General features: G+C 32.9%; 1 protein-coding gene and 2 long non-coding RNA genes across 24 annotated transcripts in view; 1 reads left to right on the plus strand and 2 right to left on the minus strand.

The window, feature by feature from the left end:
- Window positions 1-1,300: 1,300 nt before the first annotated feature.
- On the minus strand, window positions 1,301-4,681 carry LOC125385592. The gene is made up of 2 exons (XR_007225046.1): window positions 2,717-4,681; window positions 1,301-2,019 (listed from the first exon to the last, which is right to left on the minus strand). It is a non-coding gene; the product is annotated as an uncharacterized LOC125385592 (long non-coding RNA).
- A 295-nt stretch (window positions 4,682-4,976) lies between these two features.
- LOC125385591 lies at window positions 4,977-6,108 on the plus strand. The gene is made up of 2 exons (XR_007225045.1): window positions 4,977-5,118; window positions 5,490-6,108. It is a non-coding gene; the product is annotated as an uncharacterized LOC125385591 (long non-coding RNA).
- Window positions 6,109-11,619: 5,511 nt separating this feature from the next.
- The window catches only part of LOC105667080, a 40,561-nt gene continuing 36,869 nt past the window's right edge, over window positions 11,620-15,311 (minus strand). For 4 of the 22 annotated variants that reach the window (XM_048408975.1, XM_048408970.1, XM_048408976.1 and 1 more), the window contains exons 2-5: window positions 15,060-15,139; window positions 14,888-15,005; window positions 14,579-14,668; window positions 11,620-14,478 (exon numbers count right to left, since the gene is read on the minus strand). In XM_048408975.1, the coding sequence (XP_048264932.1) occupies window positions 14,372-14,478; window positions 14,579-14,668; window positions 14,888-15,005; window positions 15,060-15,139 (395 nt within the window). In that variant the 3' untranslated portion in view covers window positions 11,620-14,371. Of the gene's footprint in view, window positions 15,006-15,059; window positions 15,140-15,311 lie in introns of all 22 variants that reach the window. The other 18 variants (XM_048408971.1, XM_048408978.1, XM_048408979.1 and 15 more) reach the window with 12 other exon arrangements.

Genomic DNA, 15,311 nt, shown 5'->3' on the forward strand with positions numbered 1-15,311 from the left:
CTGTCTGGACCTACAGAATCCAACTATGAGGAACAACAAGTAATTCCAACATTGAAATACTTCAACGCTTCCAATCGAAAACGCTAAGATACCTAATAAATGCATCCCGGTATTGTTATCAACGAAGCAATACATCGCGATCTCAAGATACCCATAGTCAAAGCAGAAATAACAAAATATAGCGATAGATATAGCAAAAGAGTCAGCAAACATCGAAACCCCCTAATTACTAAATTACTTAATACGTCGGACCACATCCGCAGGCTAAAAAAACACTATCTGTTAGATCTAAGCACAAGATTCAACTAGATATTTCTAATAAGTAATATTTACTTACTTATAATAATTATTTATAAATTATACTTATCTATAATAAGTTAATAAATATTAACTTTTTTATTTATTTATAATATTTTAATTATAATTATTAAATAATATTATAATTATTTATAAAAAGTTAATACTTATTAACTTATTATGGCCATGTCACTGCGCCACGCCAGAGAAATTTCGTAAACCCATTTCGCTAGAAATAGGTATACAAAATATTATACTGCATTCGACACTTCATCGCATACTGTATTCGCTGTTTTTCACCTCTCAGTTGGAAACTGCAGAAATCTCAGTGTTTTGTCAATCGAGAATACTTTTTTCAATGTCACTCAATTTTTGTAAGCTATGTGCGTAATTCGTACAGTTACGTATATTTATTCCACTTTCTGGGATAAACGAATATTATATGTCTCATTACTACGAAATATTCTTTTCTCCGATAGTTTGATATTATATTTGCGTTGTACACACAGAAACATCGTTACCTGTACAGAATACGCGTACCGCAAGCCTGGTTCAGCCACTTTCAGACACCTTAGAATTAACGCGGTGATTTCAAGTACCCTGGAGAATTCTTTGCTCGCCTGCCAGCTACGCCTTCTTCTTACAAGCTTACGGTCACGGGCTGAAGCTTTATTGGACTGTCGTGCTTGCCAGTCGAAATCGATTTACGAATATTTTTCCGCGGAGAATACGCGCTACGCCTTTCACCGAGGGTAACGACTGTTGTTTATTTGACTCTGTTTCATTATAAGTCGAATCTGTTTGATGTAATCCTTTCGATAGCTCCTTTTAGATAATTTAGAAGGGGGGTCAGACGATTTGTTGTTTAAAAAGATTGTGAACTTAACAAGTGTCATCAAATAATACATTAATGTTCTATTAACGATGCACTTAAAACAATCACGAAATTTTTTAGTATTGAGGTGGTATATGTCGTGATTGCACACACAAGAAATACTCCTGATTTTCAACAATAACATTTATTGACTTTTGACAACTGACGACAAATAACAATTAACAACAAACAACGATTGACAACAGTTAACGATTAACAACGCTTGATAACAAACAATGTTTAACGCTGGTTATCGGAAGTCGACTACTCGTCTCTCTGCGTTTGCTTCGCGTAATCCTTCGCACTTCGCAGCTCGGGGCAGACTGAATCTCTTTTATTCAAAAGCCACGCCGATTCTTTTCTTTGTTGGCCATCGATATCGCGCGCGTTTGTTAGAAATCTGCGACGGTTGCCGCGTATGCGTTCTTCCGAAGCTTCGGCGAAAGAGCCGTAAGGATATTAATTATCATGTGTAAAAATTACATCATATTAAGTAGCGAAGACGAGCAATCTAAACTTTTAGTTTGTAGCACTTGAATATTTAACATCTTCCCAAGTACGTTTAACCGTAGTTGAATAAATATCGGTCGTTTCATAAAACCAGGCGGCGACGTTATCATTTTATTTACAAGATTATTTCTTCAACAGTTGCTACCGCTGCAAGACTTAGCGGTGTCTTTGAAGAGAGCAGTTTTTAAAATTCCACATAAATCCATCTGACACATTCATTCGTTTTAAACTGCGCAAAAGACCGCAAGACATCGCAATCCATTTAGCTCAGCCCACTTTTTGGAATTACAGTGGGAGAACGCAGATACGAGCTTGTGTACACGGCGAAAAATTGCTTGCTGAAACGAAGAAATACTTTCAACAAAAATATGCAAAGGCGCTTTACATTGATAATACCTTGAATTATACATAAATGTATCATATCTTTATTAGACCAATCCGAAATTCTTAGAACGATTCTTTTGTTACATCGAGAAATCTTCCCGATTAAGATCGTTTCACACCCCTTCAATTTAATTCGACTTAATTAAGGTAATAATATTACAAATTTGTATAGTGTTTGTAGAAAATTATTATTTTATATAATTTATTCAAAGATAAGAAATGACTCAGGAATTTGAACACTTGTTATAGTAAATTTTCATGTATGTATCATATGTGCGTATAAAAGATTTTATAATTTCATTGCTAGTATATTTTGAAATTCCATTAGAATTCTAACTTAAGCCACAGTAAGCAAAAAGCTTTGATCGGTATTGCACGATCTTATTTTACTTTTGAATACGTATAATCTATTCATCTGCAATGAATTGAGGTGAGTTATTCACCGGTAATCTATTAAAAATTCAAATACACAAGTACTATGTAGATGTAACTGAGAAGTCACGGAGGAATATTTTTAGAAATCAGTGGGTATCGAAGAAAGATTCTTCATTCTTTTCTGTTTGATCATAGATAGAAACGAAGGTCCGGCTAGTATTCGGTTTCTTCGTATTAATCAAAGGAATCAAAGGCAATTGCCAAGGGTTCCGCTACCTGGAAACTGTCTGAATAGCTCCTCCTTCGTTTCTTCGTATTCTTCCAGCCTCGTTTTCTCAATCTTCTTTATGCTCCTCGGTGCTTCCTACCTTTTTGGATACTGAAAACGTGGTTACGATGAAAAGCGTTCTTCCTTTCGACGAAAATTTTAGGAAGCAAGAGAACAACGAAAGGAAGTCGAAGAAGACAGTTGCGGATGATATCCGCCCTCTTGCGTTTATACACGTTTTAACAGAACTTTCTTCTACTTATGTATGTATTTTGCGATATCAGCTTTTCATGATATGCTCTTATACAAGTTTGTTGTCCTATGGTGCACGTTCTGCCTTTTGTGCTTATTAGCCTCTATACAAAAATCGTCTTTCTTCGGAATCGCTTTAGAAATAAACTGAATATAAATATAGATGTGTTCAAATATGTTAACCTCGGCCGTAATTTTTAAGTTTAATAGTTAAACTTTAAATTAATAGTTCAATTTTAAATTGATATCAATTTTAACCTTAGTTCTAAAATTTAATATACGAAAGATGAGAAAAGATACGGAGCAGTACTTTTGTGTTTATGTTTTCCGTATCTTTCATACGATCAGTATGAAACTATGTTTCAGAGCCGAGGCTTTGTACAACTACAAGAAAGGGTAGTTCTTCATGGTTTAATAAACTAGATTATTGAAGTAAATGTATAGTCATGAATGTACTGGTTAAGTAGGTGTGGTGTTGTATGGATAAAATATATGCGAAATATACAAATTGCTTACACTTAAGGATGAATAATTTTAAAAGAGTTCTTCAAGATAAGAAGAAGCAAAATTTCTTGGATTACTGAATTGTGAAAATTATATGAAATCTACGAATATTGATGGGAAAGGTTTAAGCGATGAACAAGATTAAAATTTGCATTCTCGTTGATATTATTTTGTAATTAATGTAAAATATAAAATAAAATAAAATTTGTCAGAATTTCCCAATATAGAACATATCCTAATGTATATATGCATACAATGAATGTATCTAAATAGCTGACTGTTGGTCGAACAACACAATGGATCTAAATCTCGATGTTAGGGCTTTATTCTGCAGAGGTTGTTGAACTTAAAATTTTCTGAAACTTCTTATATCGATCGGAAATTATACAAGCAATATTCGGTCCTCATTATCAACGTTGGCGCGTTTTAATTAAAGCGAAATCTTCGAAATGAGTGATTTCGACAATCGTTGAAGAAATTCTACTCCTCGATCAAGCACCGTTCTCATGGATTTATTTCGTAATTTTCTTTTGGGGACACCACTGTGATCGGCTTCAAACGTTGAGCCTCGTTACAACATCGCTAAAAATGAATCACCGAAAATTTCATTATGAATCACCGATCGTGAACAACTATTATTTTCTGACTTTACCAAGATTCTCAGATATCATTGTACTACCTTCCTTTAACTTCGCTTCTTGACTGAAATAATTTTGTTTCAATTATAATTACGGATGAATCTCATCTTTACAGATTCGTTATTTGTCGCTGTTATATAGAATACGTTTCACTGATATCATCTATGTGCTAAAATTATACTTCATTCTTTCAATCCTCGTTAAAAATGTTCATTTATTATGGATATGAAAAAAGAAGTAAATATATTATCTGAGACTGAAATAAAATCTGTTTTACCAGATAATTTTTAAAGAATTTTCTTAAATTTTTCAACATTTTTCGTATTATTTATTAATTAGATAATCACAGTTAATAGCTTTTTACAACTTCACACTAAACCAGCATTTTTAAATAAAATTTTAATTCCCTGTTCGTCGTTATTACTTGTTAAAAACTATTTTCATCAATAAAAAGACTCTTAAATTTGTAAAAAAATGTAGACGGCGGTTGTTAACATAGATTATTTCTCATTTCTCTCTCACAACTTCAATCTTTAAAAAAAGAAGGAAAGGTTTGCATGTAAAATTTCGAATATGGTAACAAGATCGAAGCGAAGTATCGTCAGATGAATACACGTCTGATGAATAGAATATTAGATCGTTGCCTGTATTTTGTATATTGTGAGGTGAGCGGCCTTTTAAAATCTTTCGATACCACTTGTCTTCATCTAGGCTGAAAAGTCCGTGTGGCTTATTCGTATTGAGCGGGACAGGCGCTCCAAAAATTCCGTTACGAATCTCCCCACTCTATCCAGCCATGATTCAATTCTCGATATTACGTGGTCTCTTTGTTGCACCGAGCTTTTGGTCTTGGCTTAACGGAAACCGACCAAAAATATTGCACGTGCTATTTGTCAAAAATTCGGACGAAAAATGTAATCCCCTTCTAATTTAGCGAGATCGATCACCATTTTTTGGATTTTCTCTTAAAAATCCATCATCTCCCGGCTGAAGTCTATGTTGGACTGTCAAGATATGTACGTACTTTACTCTAACGTAATCTTATGATGAAAGTAATTCTTATACAGATGACCCTCGTTTGTAACTGTCTTTTGACTCCAACAAAGTCATCCCTGACAAATTGTAGTTCATCCGTTAAGATACCTTGTATTATACCACTATCGATTATGAAACAGGAAGACTAATTATAAGAATGATTTTCCTATAGAATTCACAAAAATGTAACCTATTAAGTTATATAGTATTCATTCATTATTCCAAAATGCTTTGTAATATTAAATATTTCTAAATTACTGATTATTATAAATCGTTCAATTAGTTTTAAAATTACCTGTATTAATTGTAGCAAACGAGAGATCGTTTATTAAGATATCTTGTACTATTATAGATTATAAAACGGAAAGACTAAGAATAGTATTTATGTAGAATCTTTGCGATGTTCGTCGAGAAAAAGATAATTTATTAGGCAAGTACATTTCCTTACTATTCGAAATATTTTCTTGTGTAAAGTAGTTTGAAATTATGTTTATTTAATTTTACTATTCGCAGATTGCGAACTTTTATGTATTCGTGGAAAGTGGAAAGATGCAGAGATACACAGACATAAAATGCAAAAATATACATACACAGCTATGTATACACTTCTCAAAGAAGTATTATTATTACAATATTTGGCGAGTATCATAAACTTCTTTTAATTTCTAGGTATCATTTCTCCAGCTGTTATATCAAATAATGAAATGTCGCAAACATAAACAGTTTAACTATTAGTACAATCTAACATAAAAATGTATTACAAAAATATATTAGCGTATAGGAATAACAAAATTCCCATTATAGAAAGCAATAAAATGTATCAATTTATAAAAGACCAACAATCACAATTAATTTTCATATTAAATAGAAATATAGGGTTCCATTGTACCTTAACTAGCAGTAAACTAGAGTTGATCATAAGTAAACATCAGATCCTGGAATGATTCGTTTTTCTATTTTTTAATTGTGACCAATGTCCCGCAAAAATAACATTGGATACTCTACCTTGAAATCGGCATTGAACGACAGTCCCTTCTTCAATAAAACACGTTAAGATAAAACGTAATATTATATAGCGTTATGTGTCGTATAGGAATAGTATATAACAATATATGTTATAACGTAATACTATATGACGTTATATCTTGCATAAAGTTATATCGTAATGGTATATAACGTTATACGTTATAACGTAATACTATATAACGTTATACGCTATAACGTAATACCATATAACGTTACAGGTTGTATAGTTATAGTATATAACGTTACACGTTGTATAGTAATAGTATATAACGTTATACGTTATAACGTAATAGTATTATACGTTATACGTTATAACGCAATACTATATAATGTTGCACATTGTATAGTAATAGTATATAACGTTATACGTTATATCGTAATAGTAATTAACGTTATACGTTATAACGTAATACTATATAACGCTATACGTTATAACGTATTACTATATAACGTTATACGTTATAACGTAATACTGTATAACGTTATACGTTATAACGTAAAACAATATAACGTTATACGTTGTATAGTAATAGTATGTAACGTTATACGTTATAGCGTAATACTATAGCGTTATACGTTATAACGTAACACTATATAACGTTATACGCTATATCGTAATAGTATTTAACGTTATACTTTATAACGTAATACTATATAACGCTATACGTTAGAACGTAATAGTCTATAACGTTACACGTTGTATAGTAATAGTATATAACGTTATACGTTATAACGTAATACTATATAACGCTATACGTTAGAACGTAATAGTCTATAACGTTATACGTTATATCGTAATGGTATATAACGTTATACGTTATAACGTAATAGTATTATACGTTATACGTTATAACGTAATAGTATTATACGTTATACGTTATAACGTAATACTATATAACGCTATACGTTAGAACGTAATAGTCTATAACGTTACACGTTGTATAGTAATAGTATATAACGTTATACGTTATAACGTAATACTATATAACGCTATACGTTAGAACGTAATAGTCTATAACGTTATACGTTATATCGTAATGGTATATAACGTTATACGTTATAACGTAATAGTATTATACGTTATACGTTATAACGTAATAGTATTATACGTTATACGTTATAACGTAATAATATTATACGTTATACGTTATAACGTAATACTATATAACGCTATACGTTAGAACGTAATACTATATAACGTTATACGTTGTATTGTTATAGTATATAACGTGGCACGTTATATACTATATATAACGATATAACGTTATACGTTAGAACGTAATACTATATAATGTTGCACGTTGTATAGTAATAGTATATAACGTTATACGTTATATCCTAATACTGTATAACGTGATACGTTATAACGTAATAATATATAACGCTATACGTTAGAACGTAATACTATATAACGTTATACGTTGTATAGTAATACTATATAACGCTATACTTTAGAACGTAATACTCTATAACGTTATACGTTATAACGTAACACTATTTAACGTTATACGTTATAACGTAATACTATATAACGTTATACGTTATATCGTAATACTATATAACGCTATACGTTATAACGTAATACTATATAACGTGATACGTTGTATAGTAATAGTATGTAACGTTATACGTTATAGCGTAATACTATATAACGTTATACGTTGTATAGTAATAGTATGTAACGTTATACATTATAACGTAATACAATATATCGTTATATGTTATAACGTAATATTATATAACGTGATACGTTGTATAGTAATAGTATGTAACGTTATACGTTATAGCGTAATACTATAGCGTTATACGTTATAACGTAACACTATATAACGTTATACGCTATATCGTAATAGTATTTAACGTTATACTTTATAACGTAATACTATATAACGCTATACGTTAGAACGTAATTCTATATAACGTTATACGTTATAACGTAACACTATATAACGTTATACGTTGTATACTAATAGTATGTAACGTTATACATTATAACGTAATACAATATATCGTTATACGTTATAACGTAATACTATATAACGTGATACGTTGTATAGTAATAGTATGTAACGTTATACGTTATAGCGTAATACTATATAACGTTATACGTTATAACGTAACACTATATAACGTTATACGCTATATCGTAGTAGTATTTAACGTCATACGTTAGAACGTAATACTATTTAACGTTATACGTTATAACGTAACACTATATAACGTTATACGTTGTATAGTAATAGTATGTAACGTTATACGTTATAGCGTAATACTATATAATGTTATACGTTATAACGTAACACTATATAACGTTATACGCTATATCGTAATACTATATAACGGTATACGTTAGAACGTAATACTCTATAACGTTATACGTTATAACGTAACACTATATAACGTTATACGCTATATCGTAATACTATATAACGGTATACGTTGTATAGTATTAGTATGTAACGATATACGTTATAACGTAATACTATATAACGTTATACGTTATAACGTAATACTATATAACGTTATACGTTAGGACGTAATACTATATAACGTTATACGTTATAACGTATTACTATATAACGCTATACGTTAGAACGTAATACTATATAACGTTATACGTTATAACGTAACACTATATAACGTTATACGTTGTATAGTAATAGTATGTAACGTTATACGTTATCGCGTAATACTATATAATGTTACACGTTGTATAGTAATAGCATGTAACGTTATACGTTATCTCATAATAGTATTTAACGTTATACGTTATAACGTAATACTATATAACGCTATAGGTTAGAACGTAATACTCTATAACGTTACACGTTGTATAGTAATAGCATGTAACGTTATACGTTATCTCGTAATAGTATGCAACGTTATACGTTATAACGTAACACTATATAACGTTATACGTTGTATAGTGTCACGTCCCGCGTTCCGCACGTGACGCCACGAACCAATAACTTATGAATAATTAAACACGACCAATAATAATAAATTAACTAATAACTAACCAATCAAAATAAAAAGAATTATACGACAGACAATCAAAATGAAATAAATGAATCAATAAGAAGAAACACTACAACCAATCAGCAATGGCATATAAAATACAAATAAAATGAAATAATTAAATGAACCAATAAATAAAACAAGCCGCGATTCAAATGTATGAGATTTCTCTGCGAAAACACATGTATATACACACACGTGTATGCATATCCTGTGTGTGACCTACTTCGTGAATCTGAATAATTGGTAATCTAATAAAATATAAAAGAAATAAAATATACTACACTACATCAGCATTCTAATAAAAGTGAAAATTGTATACAAGATTGCTCTGCGACACACATATATATAGATATACACATGCGTACGCGTATCTTTGGGAAAAATTCTTAATATATATATATATATATACATAGATATGTGAAATAGCGTTGTATATAACCAGAAACAATACAAATGTCACACGACTTCTTCAACAACTTCGACTCTTCGTTCCTGCCGACAACACCTCACACGATGACTGCCTCTTCTAGGGCCACTTACGGATTCTTTACAATTCTTCTTCTTCTTGCACTGAAATATCATATGCAGTGAATAAAACACGAAAGAAGCAGGATGAACTAAATAAAAGAAATCATAACAAGATACACACCGAGACAGTCCGCATGGGAACCTCTGACAAAGATACCTCCGTATTTATCATTAAACGCATAATAATCAAGATGCACAAACCTCATTTGGAAGTCGACACCACTCACAGCGTGCCAATGCAAGGGAGGAAAACGAATGAAATTGTATTTCGTGAAGACGTTTCACCACTTTCCACAGATCAGTAACTGGAGTTACACAACTAATAACCTAATAACAAGAAAGTAATATAAAATATACACGATTTAATATATAGCAAATATGGACATATAAATCTACAAGGAGTAAAATATATCTCATATTGTCAAATAAAACCAAATTGTCAAAAGATCATCAGGACACGACGCCAACGAAGGTGCCACTGTGCCTACTTGGGTGGAAAACCGCCCCTTCAGCATCATCCTTCGCACATATTCACACACGCACGTCGATCACGTCATCTCGTACCATTCACATATCTTCCTCTTCTTGCGCTAAAACAAATTCACAAGTTTAAGGAAACAAACAACATGCGAAACGAGATAGAATACTAAAAACACATACTCACACATTTCGCACAGGCGCGGACGCTTTTGTGTCCATGACTCAACATAACCTGTAATCATCAAAATCCACGTTCTCTCATGGAAACTCTAAAAACCTGCAGCATTGCGATTCCCACCGGAACGAACTGTCACGTGACTGTCATCCCATTGGGGATGTCATTATAAAAAGCGTAGCGACACAATTCAAAAGAGTAATCGTTACCAGTTAGAATATAGTCAGAGAGTAATCGTTACCAGTTATAATATAGTCAGAGAGTAATCGTTACCAGTTAGAATAAAGTGAGTAATTGTTAGCGGATCAGTTGAATAAAGGAATAGCAAAGAGTAATTGTTAGCGTTCAGTAGAATTTAGCGAAAATAGAATAGATTAATTGTTAGCGTTAGCGTTAGCGATTAATTGTTAGTGGTTCAGTTAAAATAAGAGAATAATCGGAATAATCGATATTAGTTGAATCGGTTCGTTTCGGTAGAATAAGCAGATAATTGATATTAGTCGTTCAATTGAATTTGAGTGAATCTGATATCAGTTCGTTCAGTTGATTTAATTAGAATTTAAGTTAGGATTAGAGAATAATTGTTCGTTCCAGTTCGAGTTTAAGAGTTACGAGATATAAATGTTATTAGTCAGTTCGAATTATAAAATAATTGTTATTAGTCAGTAAGAATTAAAACAATAGTTGGCTCAAGTTTTTGTGTTAGAATTTCGAATTGTTAAACACGTCCGGACACACTGTTGTTTATACTGTTCAAGTCAAATAAAGATTAAAACAAAAATTATAGAAGTGTCAATCTTTGTAAAACCGGAATCACCCCAGCGGAGGCCAACGTCAGGTGAGTCAACTTTTAATTATTATTAATAATTAATAATTAAAATAATAAATAATATCAATAATTAGTATAATTCGTCATTAATTCCGCCAGTAATAATTATTTATAATATAATTGTTTATTCCAAACAATCCTCTCCCGTGCTAGTATCCCTGCGCATAGCAGGTTAGCCGAAACGTGGAGATCGTTGACCAGTGGCCTAAACTCCAATCCACGCTACCTAATCTAACAAGAAATATCTAATTGAAACAGTCCTTAGACTGTTTCTGGTGGCAGCGACTACTACATTGTTTAAAATTTCAAAATTTGGATAGCGAAACGTAACAATATAGATATATATAGTTAAAAATTTTGGTGGCAACGGTGGGATACGCTCCACGGAGGATTACAGTTGGTATAAACAATAATATACGCTCGTAGGTTTAAAGTTTTTCAGTTTATTAACTGAAACATACACATAAACATATACAAAAGGAAAAAAAAACATGGCGGTCGCACGAGACTCACTAAATGAGGACACGATTATGTTGTTGTCGGAAAAATTGAAAGCGTGGGACGAGAATTTTCGCGTACTAACCGACATTAATGCAAGTCTAAGCAGAGTGGAAGAAGACCTGCGTGCAAGTAGGGAATCGAGAGATACCGAAATTCCCACATCGACGCCGTTAATTCCGCGAGGAATAAGACCCATTAATGATAATTTTCAACCAATTAAACTAAAAGACGCGATCGAGTCAGTGCCAGTGTTCGACGGCCATCGACCACCGGTATTTCAATTTTTAAGGGCATGCGAACGAGCTCGAAGTATGGTGCCAAGAAGTCAAGAACCTTACTTAGTTAAATTATTGATGAACAAACTACGCGGACACGCGTTTCTCGCCGTAGAGGACGGTGTAGTATTAACCCTGAACGATTTCGGAAATAGGTTAAAAAATATGTTCGGTCCGGGAAAAACAATTAACGAATACAGAGGTGAACTAGCGACGGTGTTTCAACGACCGGGGGAAGAGATCCTAGATTACATAGATCGCGTCAAAAATCTCAGGCTAGCAATAATGGATAAGGAAAGATGCGGATTTGATACCGTGTCCGCGGATGTCCAAGACACTATAGATTGGGACACGGCAAAAGCCTTCGTTAAAGGACTCCCGAACGAGGTATTTATGCGGGTAAAATTAGCCGGATATCAATCCCTAGACGACGCGTTTTGCCAAGCCGTGAGAGCTACAAGAGAATTGAAACAAGTAAATAATAGATCGCGATGTCAACGACTAGGAAACCCAAACAATTATAACTGGAACGGCTCTCGCCCTAACAACGACAACAATTGTAACAACAACCGCAATATCAACGGAAATAACCGCCAGGATCGAAGATTCGTGCCGCCGACGCAGAATCGTCCGACACCTCCGAATAATTATAATGGAAACAACACTCGTCCCCTATACGATAGTAACAACATCAGAAACCACCACCAGGATTGGAGATTTGTATCGCCGTCGCGGAATCGTCTAAGCGACCCGGGAATAGAGAAAGATATTAGGAAAAGAGCAAGAGCAATAACCTGGAAAGAAAAATGCGTAGATAAACATCTCAAAAGAGATCCAAGTCAAAGGAGGGATGCTGATTATTTGAAACAACCAACCTTCCAATACAAACACTGTTCCGTTGCTGTGATAAAAGACGATGTTACTTTAAGTAGCAAGAGGACGCACGGCACCACAGACGAAATCATGAGTGAAAAATCTCCCGAATCCCCAGCCAAAATAAACAACACTAATATCAAAGAACTTTCAAAAGAGGCAGAAACTAGGAAATTGAACGACGAAACGAAAGGCGACGTTTATCCCCTGCCTAATATCACGGTTGACTCGGCAAGAATACAAAAGCAAGGTTCCACGAATTTTGTGAACGTTTCAAATATAATACGAAAAGAGATAGCGAGCGTATCACCCTCAAACACTTCTATAAAACCATCAGAAAGTAACTTTATCGAACTCAAAGTCAAGCCATTAAATTCTAAGAAAACTCAGACTATAGAGAATAAAAGTATAACCATCCCTAAACCCAAAACAGAATCTATAAGGTTTGCAAAAAGGTTTGTAATAAAAATTCAAAGAATAATTCTAAATCTACTGAAAATATTCCTAAACGTCCCATACAAGTAATTAATAAATTACATATAATAAGCACTTCCAGTGAACCTATTCATTCTAAAAAAGTAGAGAAAACTCAACAGGTTGTGAATAAAATAAATAAAGAAGGAAAAGGGGTGACCGAGGAAAAGAATTCTAAACATATTCAGGCTGGAAAAACACAAGTTAAACGGGCTCAAGGAAATCGGAAAGAAGAAAATAGAGAATCACCAGTCGAAGGCACATATGAAACCTTGAGTAAATACGCTAGCCATTGGATTACAGTTGGAGTAAAAATACTTCATTGGTTACTATACCTAGTGTCTGATGTAGCCAGCAAAAATGCTGATCTAATGATACCTCTTGGAAACTATAGATGGTATCGTACTATACTATATCCAAAATATTTATGGTTTAATATAGCTATGGCATTTACAAGACTTCGTATTTTGAATGCTATTGGCGAACAACTTGATAATTGGTTCGGTGATAGTAAACTTGCGTCTTGGCGCAAAATAAAAACCAAAATGAAAAAAAGGAAGAAAGTAGTAATTAGATACATGGTAGTCTTGAACCCAATGCAACAAAGGTTATTAGTTCGCAAGGAAAATGGATATATACTAACGATTCGAGATTTACACGAAGGAATAAAATTCTCCCCACACGAACTAGTCTTTGGGCACTTAGCCAGAGAACCTACTGGCGAGATGATAACCGAGGAGAATATGGAACCAACATATGCAGAGTATCTCAGAGACCTGTTCGATAAAATCGTCACCGTTCAACAAATGGCAAGAGAAAATCTGATAAAATCCAAATTAAAGTCAAAAGAATACTATGACAGACGAATCAACCCGCAAAATTTCAAAATAGGAGATCTAGTATATCTATTAAAGGAACCCAGAAGAGGAAAATTTTCCGACCAATATTCGGGACCGCATAGAGTGTTAGAAATTTTAGAAAAACGTCAACGTCAAAACGTCATGATTGAAGTGAAAGGGATTCCGCGAACAGTGCACTTAAATAAGTTAAAATTAGCGCATAACCGAAATAAACAATAAACGAAACGTTTTCAGAAGGTAACACAGTACAGTAGTATGTAGTGTAGTGCTGCTCGTCGAATAATGCGGGTAATGGAAACCTAAAAAGAAAAGGAAATTACTATGTACTTTCTAAACATTACTCAAATATAAAATGTATTAATTCAATAAAGTGATTAAAACGGTGAAAGTGAAAAGTACCTTGTGAACAATTAACTATTGTAAAAGGAAGTGTATATGCAAAGACAGGCCATAAGCCCATATTCGTAAAACATAACGTATGATAGCCATCTGAAACAAATGGAAGAATTAACCTCAATTACCTTAATACAAAATATAATAATACTAAACGATTATAACAATATCGTGGTTAAACCAAAGTAAGTGCGACAATGCTTGTCGAATAGTGCAAATAGTGGAAACCTAAAAAGAAAAGAAAAATTACTATTTGTGTTCTATAAAACATGTTAATTCAATAACATAATTAAAGGAAGTGAAAGTAAAAAGTACCTAGTCCACAATTAATCATTGTAGAAGGAAGTGTACATGCAGGAATTTCACAGAGATAAATTATGGATCCACTCTGTAGAACATAGAATACGACTGCCAACTGAAACGAATGCAAGAACTGGCCTCAATTGCCTTGACATATATGAAAAGAAATAATACTATTAAAACTTACAACAAGATTGCCAATTACGTTGGGTAGGTGTCTTGCTTGAGCGATGTAGCTTGTAGACTTGGAGAATAAAGACGAAGTAACTATGAACAGTAATAATATAGTGTATAAGTTCTAATCTATAATACATGAATTAGTCTCGACTTACATTACACGATTATTATTATACCTCACATATAGAAACAGATTTGTAATGCACAATAGCGGTCGCTCAGACAATGCACTACGTGCATATTGAATTAATTAACTAAATGA

Source organism: Bombus terrestris, chromosome 9, assembly GCF_910591885.1.
Source record: "Bombus terrestris chromosome 9, iyBomTerr1.2, whole genome shotgun sequence".
Lineage (NCBI taxonomy): Eukaryota > Metazoa > Arthropoda > Insecta > Hymenoptera > Apidae > Bombus > Bombus terrestris.